Source organism: Schistocerca cancellata, chromosome 8 (genome assembly GCF_023864275.1).
Source record: "Schistocerca cancellata isolate TAMUIC-IGC-003103 chromosome 8, iqSchCanc2.1, whole genome shotgun sequence".
Lineage (NCBI taxonomy): Eukaryota > Metazoa > Arthropoda > Insecta > Orthoptera > Acrididae > Schistocerca > Schistocerca cancellata.
Genome location: NC_064633.1, coordinates 160,349,896 through 160,373,627, shown reverse-complemented (window position 1 = coordinate 160,373,627; position 23,732 = coordinate 160,349,896). Strand labels below are relative to the sequence as shown.

The following is a 23,732-nucleotide window of genomic DNA, read 5'->3' as shown; positions in this document are numbered from 1 at the left end:
AACAGGACTGGCTGGTGTGATTGAACCGCTGACACCGATAGCAACGCGTAGGGTTTGGGACATAAGGGCGAATGGAAATTATCTCATAACCTACTTTGATTTTCGATGGGAGTTGAACTTTGTCAAATGTCAAGAAGACAGTGCGGGTTGGAATGATGTTCGTGTCAACCCTTTTCATGACTCTATGAACAGCCATTACGCCCTGGTCAGACAGGTAGTGCTGAATTTCTTCGTCAGACAATCCATCGAGGGAGCGTGTATAAACGACTCCATGCGAGGAATTTAAGGTACGGTGCGGTTCCACCCGGACAGGGAAGTTGTGGAGCAGAGAAGTACGCAGCAATTTTTGTACCTGGAGGGCACTGACTGTTTCTAACAACAGGGTGCCATTCCGTAATCTGGAACAATACTTTACAGGACCTGCAATTGCGTCGACACCTTTCTGAATAATGAAAGGGTTGACCGTGGAGAAGTCGTGACCTTCGTCAGACCGAGAAACAACAAGGAACTGTGGCAACGATGGAAGAACTGTCTGTGGCTGAGACTCAGAGAACTTTCGTTTGTGAGCAGACATAGTGGAAGGTGAGGAAACCATTGCGGAAGAATCCCCCATGATTACCGGCGACTCCGATGGCGCGCTCCTCCCTTGTGGGGGCCCTCTCTGAGGGCACTCCCGCCTTAGGTGATTGTTCACACCTCAGGTCACACCTCCCGACAAACGGACGGAGGGACCAATCGGCATTTTCGGAAGGTATCAGCTCAGGTAATCACCCCTCCCTGGGCCTGGCCGTTACCAGGGGGTACGTACGTGTCCTACCTGTCTACCCGGGGCGGGGAATTATGCGTTACCCCGTCACCGGCTATGCATGGGTCGGCCTTCAGACACGCACAGGGAGGAAAAAAGAGAAAGGGAAAGGAAAGAAGAGGGGTCTCAAACGCCGCAGCGGAGAAAAGTGCAGAGAGAAGCGGGAAGGAAAAGAGAAGGACAGAGGAAGGACGAAGACTTGCAAGTATAGAAAGCAAGGAATTTGTAACAGTGTAGAGCGTCCGTCTCCGGACGGAGGCACAAACCATACTCCCAGAGGGGGAGAAAGGGAAGCAAAGAGCCAGAGGTGAGGGGAGGAGGGGCGAAGATGCGGGATGGGGAAGGATGAGGAAACGGAAGGTATGCAGCCCGGAAAGGAAGGAGGGCCACATTAGCTCGGGGTCCCGTGCTCGCTATGCACGTATCCACAAAAGAGTTGTGGACCCTCTGGGGGGACGGTGCTCTGTTGAAAGGTAGTAATCTTGCCAAGTTATCAATAATCACAGAACAATGACGTGTTTGGTTAGGACAGTAATTTCAACTGTACGTTCATTGAATACTCAACGTCACTCTCTTGAAAGCCTCTTCTTGCTTGCCATTAAACAAATTGTCATTCAACTATACACGTTAACAACAACAGGAAAATTCGGGGAACACAACCAGAAAGCCACGACACGAATCCGCAAGATTTGAACTTGCAGATCAAGTTGACAATATACCATTTAACAGTGAACACACACACGCGACCACAGGCAGATTCAAACTGTCAAACAGTGAGCGTCACTATCAGGAGGCAATCTTGCCTGTGCAACTTTGCAGGCAGCAACCCAAAAACCGATGAGGCATGGCTTCCCACCTCAAAACAGCTCCCCATACGATACAATCCCGCTCACGAAATGTGACGGTCCACGCGAGTCACCTGCCACCAACTGCCTGTATGCTAGTGTGTCCTCTCTCTCTGAAATCCGCCAGTGATCGCATGCTAAGCACCGTGACCCCCTCTGGCGATGTGCCAGAGAAAGGGTAGCATGGCTCAGATACATCAACTGATACCAGATCACATGGCAAAACTCTCACTGCAGATTTAATGGCTGCTGCAGATTGCCATGGCTTCACTTTTCACAACCAGCCAATGTATACAGCAAGCACTCTGGTGTACCAGTTTTTAACACTTTTTTTTTTTTTTTTTTTTTTTAATGTTAAGGATAATCAAGTTGACGTCTCTTCATGTAAGAATAGATGATGAATGCAGCTAGCTGCTAACTTTGTGTAATGTCTTGTCTGTATAGACGTGTATCTGTTGCCTTTAAGATCCCTTCACCTTCACACATAAATCTATACAGTAAAGTAAGGGCCTCCCCTTTTTTCGGCTGATCCGTGATAAGACAGGCGAAAAGTTAGACTAATGGAGGATTATTAGTATATTCTCTATTTTCATTCGCTCTCTCTCTTTCTCTCCTTTATCTATGTACAGTTTTTAATATAATATTTCATTACGTGAAACCAGCCAAATAGAATCTTTGGTGGAGTCCTCCGTCTTGGTATTCAGCGGCTGGCTTGCTGTAAGAGATCTTTACATTTATTATTACTGTTAAGCACTGCATTCAGTCGGGAGAATCAATCGTGTGGACAATTTGTTCCTTTTACGAAAGATTGTGAATTCCAGATGTGTACGAAGCCTTTTTGGACGATTTAACACAGACTCAGTGATTGCAGGCTCTCTTCGACACAGCTGAAACTTCCCCACTAATTACAGGGCCAACGTGATCATCAAATGATTCAGAAAAAAACTCATTCATTCATTCACTCCAGAACAAAACAGTCACAAACCTTATTTATGAAGGAAATTGTGTATTCTATCCATCTCCATTACATGTCCAGATCTCTGGTGATTCCACGTCTTAATTATTTTCCGTTTACAGTCTCTTTCTCTTCAAACAAACCGCTAGCGGCACAAATGTTAATGGCTCGCTTTAGCGAGAAGAAAAGCAAAATATGTATCTCTCAGAAACACGTCAATCCCTCAACAGATACTACAGAAGCTGTCCTCGTTACCACTAACAACCATGGAGAATACATATATGCATCTCTGTTATTTCTAAGAATAAACGCACTAGAAAATACTTTGGCGTCGTCGAGCTGTCGCCGCATATGTTACGAGAAAATCAGATCAGATACTTTTCCAAAGTGAATGAATGTGGATGGTTTGATTGGCAATGATTAACTGTTGCGTGGTAGAGGGTATTTTCTGTGGGGACATTACAAGTTGATTAAGCAGTGTTACATGGTGTTCTCGTGGTCTGAGATTTGGACTTTGTTGTTATCTACTGTGATACTGTCTTTGCTCACGGTTCAACTGACAGTTGGGTTTTCAATGAGCGAGAGCATGGCTCATAGTCCAGTGCTTCCCAGGCAAACCTACAAAGTGTTCTCCTGCACTAAGATGTGAGTTATTCAAGAAACTTTCAGAGTACTCCGTTAGCCACAAGAATTTTTTCGTTTTGTGTATTTCCAGAAGTCAGGAACTATTACTTTCTGTGGTTTATTTGTAAATAATTTGTGCTTAATAAATTGTGTGTTGTAGAAGGAGACTTATGCCAAGAGGTCTCAAGAAAAGGCTAAACCTGTTCCAATCCAACAAAACTCCAGGGTCCTGTGGAATATTGTATACCGAGTTAGCTCCTTTTGATCAATTATATACTCCAGACCGCTTGAACAAAAGACTGTGGCCAGTGGTTGAAAGAAAGCAGTCCATACACGTAATGACCTCTTCCATGCCAGCCAGCACATATTCTGAAAATGTTCACCATGTGAAACCCAACTTCAACTCTCACTTTCATGCGATACCCTGAAAGCCACAGATCATGGTACTCAGGTACATGCTATATTTCTTGACTTCAGAAAAAGCATTTGACTCGGTAACACACTTGCACTTATTATCGAAAGTACAGTCATATGGGAGTATCACACTGAATTTCTAATTTTATTGAAGATGTCTTGGTAGGGAGGACGTGGCTTATTGTCTTATGTGGAAAGTCATTGACAGATGAAATAACTTCAGGTATGCTCCAAGGAACTGTGTTGGAACACTTGCTGCTCATGTTGCAAATAAATGGCATTGCAGACAATGTTAACAGTGTGGCGTCGACATGTCACATTGACTGCATAAAGCACGATCTTTGAACTCTAACTGCTCTGACAAGCCGTCTTGTTAATGTTCCAGTCAGCCTTGGTACCTTATGGAATCAATAGGTTTTACGTTTGACACCATGGCTGCCTCACCCAATGTTTTATACAAGGATTTCGAGGCTCAGCTACTACTACCAGGCCACTCCAATCCCCTGCCAATGGTTGTTCGGCCACTAATGGACAACGATTCACAATCTCTAATGAAGTTAACCTTGAACCTTGCAGCTCTACAATGGCCGAGGGTTACACCATTACCTCAAACAATGGACTCAGGTTTCATGTCGCTGGACTGTGCACGCCATGAAAGGTGAAGTGGACGATTTCCAGAACCGTGTTACCATCGCTCGCTCGTGTAGTGTTCAAAGGGACCCAAATTCGCACACGTGCTTTGATCCTCTATGCGCTGCAACGTCGACTGCGGTAGTGCTGTGTGCAACACTGCCATTCGTGCAAAATGCACGCACGCTCAACTGCTATCAAGCTATGCCACTTTCGCCTTCTTCACAATTTAGTAACTGACAGTTTTATGCATCAAGTTCACCAGGCTCAACCACCCAGTTTCTCAACCACGTGTGTTCGAGCACACCTGACGGCGCTTCGCCACCCAGGAATGTTGTACCATGAGAATGTGACCACCAGCAGTTCTCCACCAGTGATTTATGGTCCTAACACACGGGGTTCGTTTCCAATGTGCACAGAAAACTCTCGCTGTTGCCACACCAGGTGCCAAACCAACCCCCTCACTCACGGCGATTCCGACCATACAGCCGCTCGCTCCTTCCAGAGTATCATCTGCACCTGGTGTGTCATTTCCGAGGTGGACAATTTCAGTACTATGCCTTTAACCTCTGGTCCAGTTTACCGGCCTGCCGTTGGACTGAACCTATGCTAGAGGCCTTCAGGGCTCTAAAGACAGCATTAGCTCATGCCATCTCACACGCCCACCCCGATCCATCGGCCGAGTTATTCATCACTACGGACGCCAGTGACATCGTGGTTGGGGCTGTATTACAGCAACACAAAGGCGACACGGTTTCACTCCTTCATTTCTTCTCTAAAAAACTGTCTACAGCACAGAAGAAATATTCCACTTTTGATAGAGAACTTCTGGCAGTCTATGAAGCCATCCAATACTTTCGCCCTGACATAGAAGGCTGTTCTTTCTTTATCCTTACTGACCACAAACCACTGGTGGATGCCTTCTGCAACCTTCCTGAGGACCCACCCCCCTCGGCGTTTCCGCCTCTTCAATCTGGTCTCTCAATTTACTATGGACATACGCTACATCAAAGGCACAGAAAACATCCCCACTGATTTATTTTTTTGCGGATCAATACTGTCTCACACATCGATTTATACGACCTCGCTGCTCTCCAGGCCTCTGACGAGGAATCTCAAGCTCTCCTCACAGATTCTCAGACATCGCTTGTGTTTACAAAAGCTAAGTTCCCCGGCATTTGGATGAAGTGTGGTGCGACTCTTCTACCGGCACTCTGCTGCCGTTGCTCCCTCCCACACTGTGCCAACAAGCCTTCAACATCTTGCATAACCACGCCTGCCCTGGCGTCCGTGCCACCTCACGCCTCGTCACCAAGCGTTTTGTTTGGAAAAATGTTAAGCAGGACTGTCAAACCTGGGCACACAGCTGCATTTCCTGCCAACCTAACAAAGTCGGATGCCACACCCCTCCCTCCCCTTGGCAAGTTTGACTTTCCGCAAGGACGTTTTCGTCATGTACATATTGACCTTATAGGCCCTCTGCCACTGTCAGAGGGCCACAGATATATCCTCTCCACAATCGACCACATGTCTCATTGAGTGGAAGCTGTTCCTTTACCCAACATCACAGCAGAAACCGTGTGCAAGGGATTCGTCTGATCATGGAGCGCTAGGTTCGGTTGCCTGTCCATCTCCACCACCGATCTGGATCGACAGTTAGAGTCTGCACTTTTTATGATTCTATGCAACCTTTGCGGTCTCGATCTACATTAGGGGCAGGCACACTCGCATGCCGCAACCCTCCCCACACCTCTATTCCTGGTCTGGCCAACGCATCCGCTGCCCCCCGCTGGCTGTGATTATGATGTGGACCTGCAACCCATTACTGCACCTACGCATGCCACCCTGACTGAGATGGAGCTTCCAGTCGTGTGCCTGCCACCTCGCACTACCAGCCAGCTTGTCAGGAGCATGGTTGTGACGTCTCACATCTGGGTCATCAAATCGGATGCACCTCGAAATTTGCGTAAAGCGACGCCCACACGACCTCCCCCCAGGCCTCACAGGCTGTACTCCGTACTGTAGGAGGAGGAGGAGGAGGAGGAGGAGGAGGAGGAGGAGGAGGAGGAGGGAGGGGGCCTGTGTGGCATCAATAGGTCACATCGACCACGTAAAGCATGATCTTTGAACTAACTGCTCTGACGAGGCGCCATGTCAATGCTCCAGTCAGCCTTTGTACCTTGTACAGTGTACATGTGTATCTTTCTTTGTACTGAAATATGTGTATGTATAGACATTTATGGGAACAGTTTGTTGAGTATACAGTTATCTGCTTTCCTGTTTTCCATAACAGTATTCTCTGACTTTCCACAGATGATGCCATTATTTAAAATGAAGTACTGCATGAAAAATAGCTGCACGAATATTGAGATAGAGCTTGATAGCTTTCAAAGTGGTGCAAAGATTGGAAACTTGCTTTAAATGTACAAAAATGTATTGCTTTAAATGTACAAAAATGTAAAACTGAGCATGTCACAAAATGAAAACACCTAGTATCCTACGAGTACAATATCAATGAAACATGGCTAGAATCTGCCAACTCATACAAATTTTCTAAATGATTTCATGATGCCTTCAGCTGACCATCTCTTTATTTGATGTCCATCAAATAAATAAAATGTCAACTTAGGGTCAAATAAAGAGAACATCAGCTGAAGGTATCACGAAATCATTTAAGAAATTCATCGCAGCTGGACAATATCACAATGAAGATCATAAAAATTTGTAGGGATATGAAATGGAACTATTCAAATAGACTCAGTCATGGGTAAAGCAGATTTCAGTTCACTGATAGAACACCAGGAAAATGAGATCAGTCTACATTGCTCATCCTGGAACATTGCTGACATTTGTGGACCCATACTAAATGGACTAATAGGGGATACTGGAAGTATACAAGAAAGGACAGCACAATTAATGACAGGGTTGTCTGATCCACAGCAGAGCACCTGGTAGACATTTTAAGATAGATGGAATTTATCCTGTGAAAGCCTACTTAGGAAGTTTCAAGAGCCAACTTTAAGTGATGAATCTAGAAAGGTACTTTAAGCTCTTCTATATTGCTCCTACAGGGATTATGAAGACAAGATTACATCAGCTACAGTGAATAAAGAGGCCTTTAAGCAATCACTTTTTACCACACTCCACATGCGAAGGAAACTAGAATAACCCCTAACAGCTGGCAGAATAGGAAGTACTCTCTGCCAGTGCACTTCAAAGTTGTTTGCAGAGTATGGCTGTTGACAAAGTGGCAGTTACACAAGTTTGTATGCACATGTATGCCCCCACCACAGTCTTCTCTTCTTCATATTTTAAGTTCTTGCTGGCAATAAATTGTGCACAAGGAGTGTATCATTACAGAATTTTGCAAATTAGTTACGCTAGCGGTTTAGATACTACAGCTTACAATTTCACAGTTATAGGAGTTAAATTTTAGTGCATTTACAGCTTTATAAATATTACTGGAGCATATCCGCACCTAGGAGATGATAAACAGAGATACTGAACCTGCTGATACCACACATTACTTTGACTTGTTAGGTGATCAAAATGGTGAACATGAAATACTCATTGAAACTCAGTATCTGTAAAATGTGAGCAATAACAATAGTTATAATTTTTCTCATGACATAAAATCACAATTATCATGTTTCATTTTAACCTCTACTTTGGGATATGCTACAAATTAATCTATCACCACAACCTACAGCCCAAAACAATACTGTAGAAGTAATCCCCCCCCCCCCCCCCCTCCAGCCTCCTCATGTATTGTGTCACTACATCATTGTCATGGATCAAAGTTGACATCCAGCCTCTGTAGGTTCAACCAACAAACCCTAACAAATAACAATAAAATATTAAACAGCATTAAATAAAGCATCAGTAGTGGTGAAGATCTATGAGTTTATACGTAAAGTAGGAAGTTTGTAACTTTATACTGAAGTATATGATTTAAAGAATGAATTTCAGTGAACACTAATGTCCATATTAACACTAGAACTCTGAAGGTAATCTAATGTACTGTTCTGAAAGTTTATTTGTCTATCACTGCAAGTTTTTCTCATAAAACTTAGATAATTTGTGACACTTCTCAACAGAGATCACAATGTAGAAATTAGATTTGTAGCTATAATTATTGCTTTTCTTTCTCACTGTGTACATATAACTGTGGCAGCAGTAATTATTTTGATGTCTTAAAATTTCTTTAGAACCCAAGTCACTTGAGAGTACTGCAGATGCTCAGTTGCTTGCATATGACTGATGCTGAAGCTGAAAGCTTGCAGTCTCTAGCAGAACACTGTTCAGAAAAGAACAGTTATGTTCATGTTTATGTGTATTACCATGATTTCTCAGACTGATGTTTTCATTCCATTCTGAATTCCACATATATTTTTCGTTAAGTTCATATGAGAAGCAGATTAGCATCTAATTACTTGTTACATATTACCAACAGGGCATTTTTAGATTCTTACCCTGAATTTGGGTCTCCAACCAATTGGTTTAACAAGAGAAGCATGAAATGTGCTGAAATTTATAAGAGCATATGTTGCCAGGAAGAAATTTGATATCAGTGGAGCTATAATATTCAGGTCACCTGTAAATACAAAAGCAAAGACAAAATCATTTTAAAACTGACTAACATACATGAAACTAACTCATTTACAGTTCTTTATTATTCATTGACCACTCATTGTCATAAAAATACAATTTATAACAATGGTATTAATTTTTTTTTTAACGCAAAAATTCATACACTGTACTTCTACTTCTTCTCAATATTCTTACAAACTAACAACAATATGAAGTGGATAGACTGCTACACACCAAATAGAGGGAGCCCTGAGTGGCAAACAGGCACATCTCACAATTATACTTATATATTTATACATTCTTTTTATTCCAGTTTCTCATAAAAGCCAATACTGACACTATTTCATAAAGTTTTGTTACCTTGAACAGTGGGTGTTTAAATAAACAAACAAGAATGCTAGCATTAAAAAAATATTAGATGAAAAACACCAAACAAATTTTTGAAATTCATTGAAATATTCCGAACACACTATCTTGTGTGTCTTTATGTTGTGTGTATCTGATACTCAGCATCTCCGCTATATGGTGAACGGTAACTTTCCTTTTCATAATATTGTTGCATTCTATACTGGATTTTCCATTGTTTTATATTTGCCTGATGGCTTTTCTTTGATCTTAACCCAGTGCTGTTTTCCTTTGTTTCTATTTTCTAATACATCACTGTACTCAAGGCCCATCCTCCTCTCTCTTCTTTCCTGTGTTTCTCCTGTCACCTACAAACCACACAGCACACACTACTTACAAGCCACACTGTATCAACCATCTCAGCTGTATACAACAGATGGCTACAAGACCACGTTGATTCTTGGTGCAGCATCTTACGTCCAACATTACTCCCACTAATATCATTAACCCTGAAACTTCCTGGCAGATTAAAACTGTGTGCCCGACCGAGACTCAAACTTGGGACCTTTGCCTTTCGCGGGCAAGTGCTCTACCATCTGAGCTACCGAAGCATGACTCATGCCCGGTACTCACAGCTTTACTTCTGCCAGTATCTCCCCTCCTACCTTCCAAACTTTACAGAAGCTCTCCTCGGTCAGGCACACAGTTTTAATCTGCCAGGAAGCTTCATATCAGTGCACACTCCGCTGCAGAGCGAAAATCTCATTCTGGATCATTAACCCTATACCTTCAGACTGATCACTCTCCTGTATTTTTGCGTGTTATTTTCCGCAACTTTCCGAAGTCACATGATCTTTTACCTCATCCTACGAACCCCTCCCCACCCTCCCTCTTTCTCCGTTCTATCCCAGTTCGTACCCACTAATTCCACCTCACACAGTCACATCTGCTATCCCCCTCTTTCACACTTATCCACCCCCAGACCTGCTACCCACGGTAAAATATTTATTTATATGTTTTCTTTGATCTCTTTGTCACTTCATGCCAATTTTACTGAGTTTTCACTTTTCACTAAGTTTGACTCCCTCAGATTTCATCTTGTTTGCATCCGTTTCATCCTTCTCATGACTTTTCACATGTATTTGAGTGTATTTTTGTGAATTTTTTCTGATGTAATTCTATGTTATTTACGCAATTTTTCCACCACCATGGATCCTTGCTCGCTCCATCTGTGTCAATACAGAAACGTTTCATTATTCTTAGCCAGAACCCAGCCCCACATAATGTTCCTGCATTTTTGCTTGGCTCATGGGATCCCCTCCTCCAAATTACCCAGCTCCAGCTGCTGCTACCTCTCCTTCCACAATGAGCTCAACCTGTTCAGATTCCACCAATCCTTAGCCCTCAACAACATAGTCCTGCAAAAATGTAACAACCATGCCCAAACCTATTGCAGTACCTTCTCTCCATCCGCAAAATTCTCCTGCTATGCAATCCCAAATTACTGGAACCCATGACATACATTGAAACTCTTGCCCTCCAGGAACTAGAGCAACATGCACAACACCACCTCAAAAAGCTCTCCACTTTGCTCACTTCCTACTCCTGCCTTGGAGTACCACTGTCCATCAGCTCTACAACAACTCAAACCTCCACCACATCCCCTCATAGGTAACAAACCCTGTCTTGCAGGCCCACTACACTTCCTCCATGCTCCAAAACTCCCTCCAATCACCACACAGAACCCAGAACCTAAACAGACCTGTAACACAGTTATGAACCTTTCCTCCAGAAGCCTTAACCCCACAGAAATATCAGTCCTTTCCGAAAGCCTCACCTTTTGCTCCACTCCCAAATTCAATCATGCTTCTCTCCTTCTCCCATTCTCTACAGTGGAAACACTTTTTCACCACCAACCCTACCAATCAGACTCAACTAAAGACCAATATTGAACCCTGCCTAACTCAGTTCACTCCTACATGCAACTGTCACACTACCCCCAAATCACCCCGTTAACTTTCCAGAATTTCTTAACCTAGAACATTGCCTCATCATTATTTCCCGAACCCCTCAACATGCAAACTAACCTTACATCCACAGAAATAACTGCAATCCACCATCTAAAATCTGATCCCAACCTTATAATCCTAGCTGCAGACAAAGGCTCCACCACTGTTGTTTAGAATTACCTCGCAGAAGGACTCTGCCAGCTGTCTGATACTTCCATGTACAAACCTTGCCTCAGTGACCCCACTCAAGAAATCCAGCAGAATCTCCAGTCACTCCTCAAATCCTTAGACCCATCACAGAATCACTCTCTGGAGTCCATCTCTGCTCACCTCTACCACTCCCCGGATTCCTACCTTCTACATGTTTCTTGAAGCCCATAAACCCAACCACCCTGGAGCCTCATTTTGGCCATGTACTGTGCCCCCACTGAGATAATCCCTGCTCTCGTACACCAAAACCTTCAAACTATTACCTGGAACTTATCTTCCTATATAAAACATACCAACCATTACCTCCACCAACTCTCCACAGTTCCCACCCCTTTACCACACAGGGTCCTGCTCATCACTGAAAACTACTTTTTACCAACACCCAATGAATTCCAAACCAACAACCACCTTCCTAGTCACCATAACCAACTATATCCTCATCCACAATTACTTCTCCTTTGAAGGCATTACCTACAAACAAATCTAGGGCATGGCTTTGGCCACCTGCATGGCACCATCCTATGCCAACCTATTCATGGGCCATCTAGAGGAATCCGATGTCTTTACGATCTGGATCAAGGGTGAGGACACCCTATCCACATTCCTCCAGGACCTCAACAACTTCTCCCGCATTTGCTTCACTTGGACCTACTCAACCCAACAAACCACTCCCTAGATGTTGACCTCCACCTCAAAGATGGCTACATCAGTACCTTCGTCCATATCAAACCTACTAACCACAAGCAATATCTCCACTTTGACAGCTCTGCCAATCGTTCCATACCAAAAAGTCCCTTCCATATAGGCTAGCCACCCGTGATTGTCTCATCAACAGTGATGAGTGGTCCCTTTTGAAATATACTGAGGGTCTCACTGAAGCCTTCACAGACTGTAATTATCTTCCCAATGTTGTACAAAAACAAATTTCCCATACCTTATCTTTCCAGTCTCCCACCATCACCCAAAGTCCCACCGTCTGGCCACAGAGGAGCATTCCCCTCATAACTCAGTACCACCCAGGACTGGAGCAACTGAATTACATTCTCCTCCAGAGTTTCGACTCCCTCTCATCATGCCCTGAAATGAGGAATGTCCTGCCCACTATCCTACCCACCCCTCCCACAGTGGTATTCAGCTGTCTGCCGAACCTACATAATATACTCATCCATCCCTACACAGCCCCTGCTCCTATTCCCTTACCTCATCGCTCATACCCCTGTAATAGACCTAGATGAAAGATCTGTCCCATACATCCTCCCACAACCACCTACTCCAGTCTGGTCACAACCATCACCTAACCCATTAAGGTCAGGGCTACTTGCGAAACCAGTCATGCGATCTACAAATTGAGCTGCAACCACTGCGCTGCTTTCTATGTGGGCATGACAACCAACAAGCTTTCTGTCCACATGAATGGCCACTGACAAACTGTGGCCAAGAAACAAGTGGACCACCCTGGAGCATGCTGCCAAACATGACATCCTTAATTTCAATGATCGTTTCACGGCCTGTGCCATATATCATTCATTCCCACCAACACCAGCTTTTCTGAATTGCACAGGTGGGAACTTGTCCCTGCAATACATCCTACATTTCTCTAACCCTCCTGCCTCAACCTCTGTTAAGTCACTGTCCTCACCCATCCAGGACCTTCCCTGTTCCCATTCCAGCACTACACAGCCCTCATTCCACCATCACACCCAGTTTTTTTACTTCTCTTCCTTTCCGCTACGCCCCCTCCCCTCTCTTTCCCACCTCTCCCCTGCCCTCCATCTAACCTGTGTGTGTGTGTGTGTGTGTGTGTGTGTGTGTGTGTGTGTGTGTGTGTGGACAATTTGAGTGAATGATTTGGCCACCCAGATTGCTGACGTGAATCCCATCGTACATTTAGGGACATAATCAAATGTCAGTTTGTGCACAAACTCCTGAACCAGCAACATTTTCACAAATTGTCTGTTGGACAGATGGAATCAATGTCATGCCTTTTGAAATAGTTGTTTAACTTATTATACAGAGGAGAGAATTTTAAATATAAATTAAACCATTATCAAATTAAGTACAAACATTGTGTATAAGAAAAGAATCCTGACTGCTTACAAATTTAATTAAAAGAATTTTCATAATTAACAGCTTATGTGCAGTGAGTACAACAGCAGACAAACAACAGGAAACAGGAGTAACACACACACACACACACACACACACACACACACACACACACACACAACAATGTACCATAAAAGACAAAAAAATTTGGCATATTAACACCACACAGTTTTTACCTATGTTACTTACCTGTTAAAATAAAGCCAACAGCAATCGCAAATGTCAATATATATCCCCGGATAGGCTCATTATTCTTACCATACCCTTTTGAAAACCATTCAATATAAGGGTACAGCTTATCTTTGGCTAAAGCTTGAAATATTTTTGGAGCTGAAATCAGGCTAGATAGTGCAGAAGATAATGATGCAGCAAAGCACCCTGCATAGATGAGAGGCCCAAATGCTGACACCAGTTCGACAACCTATTGGAAATTTTGGGTTTAAATAGCAATACTCATATGCAATATTTATTTTTGAAACAAACAAATACTGACATTTCTGTCTGTTACTTATAACAAATTTCTTATATTTCTTGGAGTGTCAGTGCAGAATGTTTGTATTAGGTTTCACCCTAACAATTTATTTGTGGCTTAGTAAAGGGAAAACTGGCACACTGAGTTAAAGTATATTCTGCATTTATAATAGTTAAACTACTAATGACTTTTTTGTTATAGCTGCTTAGGAATTACTAGCTGTTACACATAGTTGCACTTGCATATCATTAGTTTTGTTATGATAAGAGATGGTAAGTAAAGAATTGTATGTGCAATAACATCAGTGGCCCTCATGTGTCTGACTGTTTGGATAAGGATCACTTGTAATGTGTGCCCTTTCCTGCAATGCCCACTATCTCAATTTCTGCTAGTTCCCACTCTGTATATTGTTCCATAATTATAACCCGCTACCATACTCCCATACCATTCCATTATTCTGAAATTTATATTCCAGTTAATGCCTACTACATGTCTACTTCACTCATACTCAAATATCTGAAACTTTCCTTATCACTATGTTTTTACTCAGGAAACATGGTAGTTTTTTTAAATACTTGGGAGGTCATGCATTCAAGTTAAAGACCAAACTTTGTGGACTTTCTTATCTTCTCCCAGACCAAGATTGGTTTCATTCCTGTGGTGCAGTAACCATGTGATTTCTGTTATGGAAGAAAGATACATCCATGCAAGATGGGTGCAAATTATGTCCCAACATTTTAGTTTATCAAACAAATTCCATGGTTCTCACAGTCAAAGGTGTAATGGGGTCATAGAAAAATGCTAAAGGGAAGTTTTTGTAAAATTTCAAACTTTCCTGGCAAATCTGTTGGATATACAGTTCTTAGGTTGGCACCATATCACACTGTGCAAGTTCTACAATGTTTCACAGTGACAGCTTCTTTGCCTCTCTGGATAGCAACTACAGGTCTCCATGCTGCAGTAACAGTCTTACGGAAGCTACAAGTTGTGCATATGTATCGTAATAAGAATTATTTCCAGTTAGATGACAACAAACACGGCATCAACCTTGGCACTTCCGTGTAATACATAAAAGATCTCTTGACAAATGGTGCAAGATGAGGTCATTATTTGCTGAATTGCTGTTGATTCTTACAGCACAGGTGTTACATCTACAACATACTGACATCATCAATGGAAACTTCTAGTAGTGTATTTGTCCAGCAACCCCTCTTGAAAATAGGAATTATGTGCACATTTCCCAGTTCCTTGAAATGCTTTATTGCTCCAGTGCTATACAATAAACTACTATTAGAAAGTGAGCTAGTTCATTACATGATCTATATATAATTGTACAGCTATCTCACCAGGTCCTGCTAGCTTTCTTCGGTTCAACAATTTTGGTTCATTTTCTGTGTTGGATCTTCTTTTACCTGGGGTAGTGTAACAATTCGATGTGTTTGTATTTCTTGTATATAAATGCAGGAAAGTTGTTCAGAATGACAATGTAGTAAGTGATGACTTTAAGAATTATGAGTCATGAAGGCAGAAGCCATTTTTAAGCTGCTGAACTCTTGAGGTATATCACATACACAGTAAGCAATGTGCAATAAAAGTATCTTAGAATATTACAATATTACAATATCCACATATTATCCTAAAATCCTTACTAAAAAACCAATTGTATTTCTTGCATTAAATTTCAAATGGTACTGTCCTACCACTTTCCCATACATTTAGCCTTTCTTGTACCTTTCCTCCATTTCCTCACACCATTAAATTGGTAAACACAATTCTCCTAGTTGCACTGCCATCTCTGTCATTATCTTGTCCATAAAGGTGATGAAAAGTACTGGGAATAATGCAGTCTTGTAGCCACTAGCTTCAGCCCATTTTTCTGTTCGAAACAGTTTGTCTTCTCTCCTACTTCTACAGAACTCACACATCTTTGATACATTTTCTTTATTCCTCTCATAGTCAGCCTTCCAGTTCTCTTTTTTGAAGGGTTTTCCATATTTTGTTTCTTTTTACAAGGCATTCTCCATCTTCAGTTGGTATAATACATATTTAAATATTTAATTAGAAATTTTTTAAAAACATCAACTGCATTTTGGATAATGCAGGTGGCCTGTGCAAAAGAATTTTGTTTATATGCTTCTTCATATCTATTACTTGTCTTATTCATTTACTTTTTGTTTTGTTTGTTGTTGCTATAAGTGCATCTAAGTGCAGTAAACAAACAAAATTATTATTTCACGCAGAGCAATTGCAGTGACCAAAATGAAGTTGATGTTTATAACAATGTGCTAATTGAAGATTTAAATATTTATTACTACAACTGAAGATGGGCAAGAGCCCAAAATGTGTACTGGTATAAATACATAAAAAGTGGCTTGTTCCAAATTTCTTAAACTAATATATTCCAAAGCCACAGAGTTCAATAACTAGTAAAATGGAGAAATTAATATTCTCAAATACGTTGGCAGAATGACACTTCAAAGTGACTCCCCTATTATTTTGACAGTTTGCTGAAAACCACCTTAAGAATTGGCACTACAATTCCCTTTCTCCTGTCTTCAGGCGTCCTTCCTTTTCACACTTTTCTTTATACTGTTACCTTTACAAGCATAGAATAAATATAATTTCCTAGTACTTTACGATACTTCTGTACAAGCAGAGTTGATTTGAATGATAGTTATTAAGGACCAGAGTGTTGGACCATAGGTCTGTCCATTTTGGGACTACCAAACCAATCACTTTCTTCTGGGCAGCCAAATCCATTCTCATTGGAGATGGGCTGAAAACATGTAAAAGAAAGGAAGGCTAGAACTTGCTATAAAAGAAAAGTTAGTCACTAAGGGGCTCGAGGGAAATACATCAGCCCTAAGAATTGTTCTGTGGAAGGTCCACCTTTTGCAGCTTATACCAGATGTCAAATATACGGTAGGGGTTGATAAACACACAGAAGTTTTATCAGTTGAAACAAGGCTTCCTGCAATGATATAAAACAGTAGAAACAGTAGAAAATTTTGGGGATAGGACGTAGAAAATTAATGTGCAGATGCATGTGCTGTGCAGATAATGATGAGACCATTAGGATTAGAATCCAATAAGCCAAACGTGGGGCACTATACGCCTTCCTGAGGGGCTGTCACTCGATATGTCAAGATGGTTTTGGAGAGGTATCCCAAAAGAACTGTACACTATTGTCAGATTGTCTATGTAGTCTGAACAGATTGACATGCCAACAGGTGTACATGGAGGTGTATTTTCCACTGATGTATGAATGTTATAGATGATAGAAACAGATGGGGGATAAGAGGATAGGCATTTAATGCTAGAGGGAGTCCCAAATCCACTAAGCTACCTTCCAGTTAGATTTTGATGCAACAGATACATATGCAAAGGCAGAATGTGGTATAGTAGGAATTTTAGGAAGCAGAAAATGTATGTTTACTTTTGGACACACGGGCATATGTGTCAGTGGTACATCTGGCCCTCATAGGTCAGAAGTGGTTAAACCTACCGAGCTATTGATTATGTGGGGGTGAGAGAATGATATTAAGTCATTAGATTCAGCAGTATTAAATTTTCAGGTACGGGGTAGTTCAGTTTAAGTGATGTGTGCAAGTAATGCCTTACGTAAGCAATTTACTGTATGATTGTGCAGTCAGACTTCATGTTAGAACATCTGCCAAAACTGATCCCAGTAATGTGCAGTGCAACTTAGAGGGGCAATATTCTAGCTATGGGAAGTTGTCACCCGTATAGTACTGTCACAAGGTTCACCTGTGTCAAAGGGCAAACCACTTAAAATGCAAATGAAAATGCTAAAGCTTTATTTGCATGATGTGACAGAAGGCACCAGAAAGTTGCTTTGGCGAATGTAGAACCGGAGCTGCCCATTGATATGTGGTGTATAATGGAGCCACTAGACAAGAACAATATGTTGGACACACATCCATATTTTGTGAAAAGAAGCATTATATGCATACTAAAGAGGTGGTAGGGAAGTGGTACCTGTGAATTTGGAGAATTTTGGCACTGATTAAGTAAAGCTAACAAAGGGACTGTTAGCAAATTTAGAACTTCAGAGGAACATGGTTGGGACAAGTCAAATGTGAACCTTGGCCAGATGTGGCCACTGCTAGAACTGTATCATGCAAGAAGGTAGAGCATCTGAAAGGAACAGAAAGTGTGAAGATGAAAATATTGCTATTAGATTTAGAGTGTTTATTTCACTGTCAGGGACCACAGTTGGTTATGCCTATAATACAACATAAAATTCCAACAGAGAAAGATGCACCAATATCAGAAACCATATCATATACCCCAGAATTCACAGCCGATCATGGAGGATTGCATTAGCCAACAGCTAGACCATGGAATAATGGATGCCATGGGAGGCCCCCATTTTCGTTATGCCTAAGACAACAGTACATTGTTCCAAAAAATATGGATTCTGCTGTGAAAAAGAGAAAGATGCACCAATATCAGAAACCATATCATATACCCCAGAATTCACAGCCGATCATGGAGGATTGCATTAGCCAACAGCTAGACCATGGAATAATGGATGCCATGGGAGGCCCCCATTTTCGTTATGCCTAAGACAACAGTACATTGTTCCAAAAAATATGGATTCTGCTGTGAAAAAGATCACTCATATATGAGAGTAAGGACATCGCCCCCTCCCCAACTCTCAGGGAAAAGAAAAAAAATAGTGTATTCGAATGTTTTTCTTTCAATAAAATAATTTAAATTTGGTATTATGCAGGTTTTTAATAAAATAGGAACTGGAAACTTTTCTATGGCCATTTAACAACTTGCCATTCATCTTCCAAAATATAAAAGAATACTCCATACCCCATGTCTAGTTTTGTAATGAAACTGTACTTAAGCCACACAAGAAGCATGGAAATGCAGATCGTTTGAACAGGAAGGTAACAATAGTACAGGCAGTGGGTCAAAGCTTTGCAGAGAGGCAGATAGTGCAAGTTGCTGATGCTGATTGCAAGCTGTACATGATGCAGCAGCCACAGTTCTGCAGAGGTATTTGCAGTCCAACACCATCTACTATGATGAGAGGAGTACTTTGGGCGCTGGATCACTATGGTTCAGCAAACATCTACCATGAGTTTGGGCCTTCTCCAGTGTTGGACCATCTTCTAGCAACAACTCCTCCTCCCTGGGTGTGATGCCTTTCTACTGGTGGACTACCTCCAAACTCACTTTTGCAGCAGCTGGACTATTGCCCTGAAGGGCAGCAGATTATGACCAGGATGATAGAACCACTGACGACCTACAATGGAAGGTGTGACCTTGATCCCATTATATAAGTCAACTAGGTATGGGCCATGCATGGTATTACCAGCAAAACTCAAAGAAGTGGTTTTAAAAGAAACTCATGATCATATGCTATGTGGGCATGTTGGACTGTAAGGTGTAAACAGGAGCAGGTGTACACTCAGATCACAATTTAGCAGTTATGAAGAATAGGTTAAAGTTTTATCAACGTGCAAAGAAGTGGGATATGGAAGCACTAAGAAATGAGGAGATACACCAAGTTCTTTGAGACTACAGACAATGCAGTAAGGAACAGCTCAGTTGGCAGTTCACTTGAAGTGAAATGAATATATCTAAAAAGGGCAATCACAGAAGTTGGAAAGAAAAATATGGGTACAAAAAAGGTAGCTGCGAAGCAGCCACGGGTAACACAAGAAATGCTTCAGTTGATCGATGCATGAGAGAAGTACAAAAACGTTCAGGGAAATTCAGGAATACAGAAATACAAGTCGTTCAGGAATGAAATAAATAGGAAGTGCAGGGAAGCTAATGTGAAATGGGCTAAGGTGAAATGGCTGCAGGAAGACTGAAGAGATCAAAAAAGAAATGATTGTTGGAAGAACTGACTCAGCATATAGAAAAGTCGAAAGAACATTTGGCAAAATTAAAAGCAAGGCTGGTAACATTACAACTGCAGTGGGAATTCCACTGTTAAATGCTGAGGAGAGAGCAAATATGTGGAAAGAATACATTAAAGGCCTCTATGAGGGGGAAGACTTGTCTGATGACATGATAGGAGAAGAAACAGGAGTGATATAGAAGAGAGGGGGGATCCTATATTAGAATCAGAATTTAAAAGAGGTTTGGAGGACTTATGGTCTAATAAAGTGCAAGAGATGGACAACATTCCATCAGAATTGCTAAAATAATTGTGGAAAATGGCAACAAAATGACTACTGTAATTGGTGTGTAGAACGTACGAGTCTGGCAATACAGGACTTTCAGGAAAAAATCATCCACACAGTTCCAAAGAGTGCAAGAATTATCACACAATCACCTTAACAGCTTAAGCATCCACATTGCTGACCAGAACAGTATACAGAAGAATGGAAAAGAAACCTGAGGAAGTGTTGGGTGACAATCAGTTTGGCTTTAGCAAAGGTAAAGCACCAGTGAGGCAATTATGATTATGTGGTTGATACTGAAAACAAGACTGAAGAAACATCTAGACATGTTCATAGCATGTGTGTGCCTGAAAAACAGCGTTTGACAATGTAAAGTGGTGCAAGATGTTCAAAAACTCAGAGAAAAATAGAGGTAAGCCATAGGGAAAGACAGGTAATATACAATATGTACAAGAACCAAATGGAAACAGTAGGAGTGGGAGGCTAAGAACGAAACACTCGGATTGAAAAGACAGGAATGTAGTCTTTCGCCCCTACTGTTCAATCTATACATCAAAGAAGCAATGATGGAAATAAAAGAGGTTCAAGAGTGGACTTAAAATCAAGGTGAAAGGATATCAGTGATAAGATTTGCTGACGACATTGATAACTTCGCTGGAAGTGAAGAAGAATTGCAGGATGTGTTGACTAGAATCAACAGTCTAATGAGTACTGATTACGGATTGGGAGTAAATTGAAGACCGGTGAAAGTAATGAGAAGTAGCAGAAATGAGAACAGTGAGAAACTTAACATCTGGATGGGTGATCACGAAGTAGAAGAAGATAAGGAATTTTTCTACCTAGGCAGCAAAATAACCCACAGTGGATGAAGGAAGGATGACATCAAAAGCAGACTAGCACTGGCAAAAAGGCCATTCCTGGCCAAAAGAAGTCTACTAGTATCAAACATAGGCCTTAACTTGAGGAAGAAATATCTGAGAATGTACGTTTTGAGAACAGCATTGTATGGTAGCAAAACATTTGAGTTTTGATGTTACAGAAGAATGTTGAAAATTGATTGGAGAGATAAGGTAAGAAATGACGAGGTTCTGTGAAGAATTGGTGAAGAAAGCAATATATGAAAAACACTGATAAGAAGGAGAGACAGGATGGCTGGACATCTGTTAAGACATCAGACAATAACTTCAAAGGTACTAGACGGAGCAGCAGAGGATAGAAAATGTACTTCAAGCTGAGAGAAGCTCCACTCTTGAAAGCTATCATCTCCTAAAAGAGTTCTGGCAGGTTTCTGCACCACACCAAACTGGGGAATGCAATCTGGAGTGAGGTTCTGGGCATCAGCTTTCCTGTGTGCAGATGTCACAGCTGGCTTCTTGGATGACAGCTGGCCACTGCAGCACGCCATTAGTCAGTTACAAGATCCACTAAATAGGATGTGGCTGCTGTGCCCCACTGCTACCAGTGTAAAATTTTTCATTTTCTGATATTGTTTTCCTGTGCTACCAACAGACCACACCCTCACCATAGCTCGCTACCACAACCCAGCTCTGCATAGAAGTGGCTCTTCACCTCAGGCCACTTCACATTTTTTTTTTTTTTTTTTTTTTTTTCTGACCACCCATCCTACTGTCCAAGTGACTGGTGTATTGGATGTCCATCCTGGAGGCTTCTTTGTAACCTGTATTTGCACTGATAACCAGACATCATTTTCAGACTCATTTGCCATGGGAATCCACTTCCTGAATTCCACAGACATCCCACATGAACGTTATTGTAGTGGGGACCATCCTTAGACAGATGAATATTATCAAGCAGAACAGAATTTTGTACTTATTTGTATAGCTACCACTTCCAGTGAAATAATGAGAGGTATTTTTTTTAGTAAAACTGGTGTTTTGAACTACCATGTACAAATGCCACTAGATGCCCTCCCAGAGAGATCTTGATATTTGTCATGTGTGTTGTAATGTCCAAGACTACAACAGTTTTCTGGTAGGAGTTGCATTTCCTCAGGGCTATACCAACTGCTGGGTAGAATATCATTAGCTATTTACAAGTCTGATGAGGTGTCACAAGTACCCACTGCAGTTCCTCTGGATAAGTGGTATGCAGTTTAACATGGGGGGAAAAAAGAGGTGGAATGGAAAATTTATGTCATTTGAATTATCCCTTCTCATTTCTTTCCATTTGGGCTTTTAGATGCAGTTGGGTAATGTCTGGACAGGTATTTTTAGAACTGATGATACACAGGCTGTCCTTACAGCCCATTGCTTGTGCCACTTTCAGTCAATTGCTATCAACGGGATGCATGGTGGGAGGTTGCCCTTGCAAGTAATAGGGCTCACAATGTGAAGTAGTGGTTTTTAACATGGGGCATTATTGCATAATGATTTGCCGCAGTCACCATGTATTCGATTACTAGTACAGTGAAATGATGTGACTGAAGTGCATGCATTTGAAACATCATGTAGTGTGCAGTACATATGGTTCAACGTCACATCAGTAGATCATTATTTTTCTCTGTTTCTGGGAGTGAATCTTCTTCAAAGACCAGAATAACTGCTGTAGTTTCCATCCTGTTATTTACAGAGCCTTGAACATGCAGATAAATAAATTGGTCCACAATTCTTAATCTGTTTAGACCATAAGGTCATGATACAAAAATTACCCCTTGCACCAAGTTTAGGCTCGCTCATAAAACCCAGCCTAGAATATTACTCAAGTGTGTAGTATATGTGCCAAATAGGACTAACAGGGGATACTGAATATATACAGAGGGCAGCAAGAATGCTCAAAGATGGGTCTGATCTGTTATGGCATAAAGTCAAGTGCCGGCACGCCAGTTCAATAGCAGTTCCAAGATTAGCAACTTCGATAGCAGCTTCAACGCTAGTCACTCCGCATGTACACTCTACGTAGCACAGACTTGGGATTGTCTATACTGAAGAGGATAGATTATTTTGTATGTCACCTTCTGCTCGAGACACATCTGTGTAATTGCCAAGGTTAAGTATTATTTCTTTTCTTATTGTAATAAAACTCTTTGTTTGTTTGTTTGTTTGTCTAGTGAACTGAATACACAGGCTCCTTAGACACTACATGATCTGCGGGTGAGCAGCCCTGGATCTACAATATTTCCAAACCAGGACAAAAGTTTGATAATGGGTAGTGGCACACCCCCTGCATCTTTGACACTCATCAATTCTGGGAAATCCCCTGCATTACATTAATGGAAATTGTAAAAATATGAGAGAAGCAAAATTGCTACTCACCATATAGCAGAGATGCTGAGTTGCGATAGGCACAATAAAAAGATTCACACAATCACCACACACACACACACACACACACACACACACACACACACACACACACACACACACACACAATCTCAACTTGCACATACATCTGCAGTCTCAGAGAGCTGAAGCTACAATGCGAGCAGCAGCACCAGTGCATGATGGGGGTAAGGAGGAGGCTGGGGCAGGGAGGGGGAGGGATAGTAAGGTGGGAGTGGCGAATAGTGATGTGTTGCAGTTTAGATGGAGGGTAGGAGA

At 41.7% G+C, this 23,732-nt stretch overlaps 1 protein-coding gene across 1 annotated transcript in view; it reads right to left on the bottom strand.

Annotated features, from left to right (window-relative positions):
* Nucleotides 1-23,732, bottom strand: part of LOC126094817 (bumetanide-sensitive sodium-(potassium)-chloride cotransporter-like) — a 275,910-nt gene that overhangs the window by 153,957 nt on the left and 98,221 nt on the right. Inside the window, exons 8-9 of the mRNA XM_049909392.1 lie at nt 13,723-13,954; nt 8,746-8,867 (exon numbers count right to left, since the gene is read on the bottom strand). Coding sequence (XP_049765349.1) covers nt 8,746-8,867; nt 13,723-13,954 — 354 coding nt within the window. The remainder of the gene's footprint in view (nt 1-8,745; nt 8,868-13,722; nt 13,955-23,732) is intronic.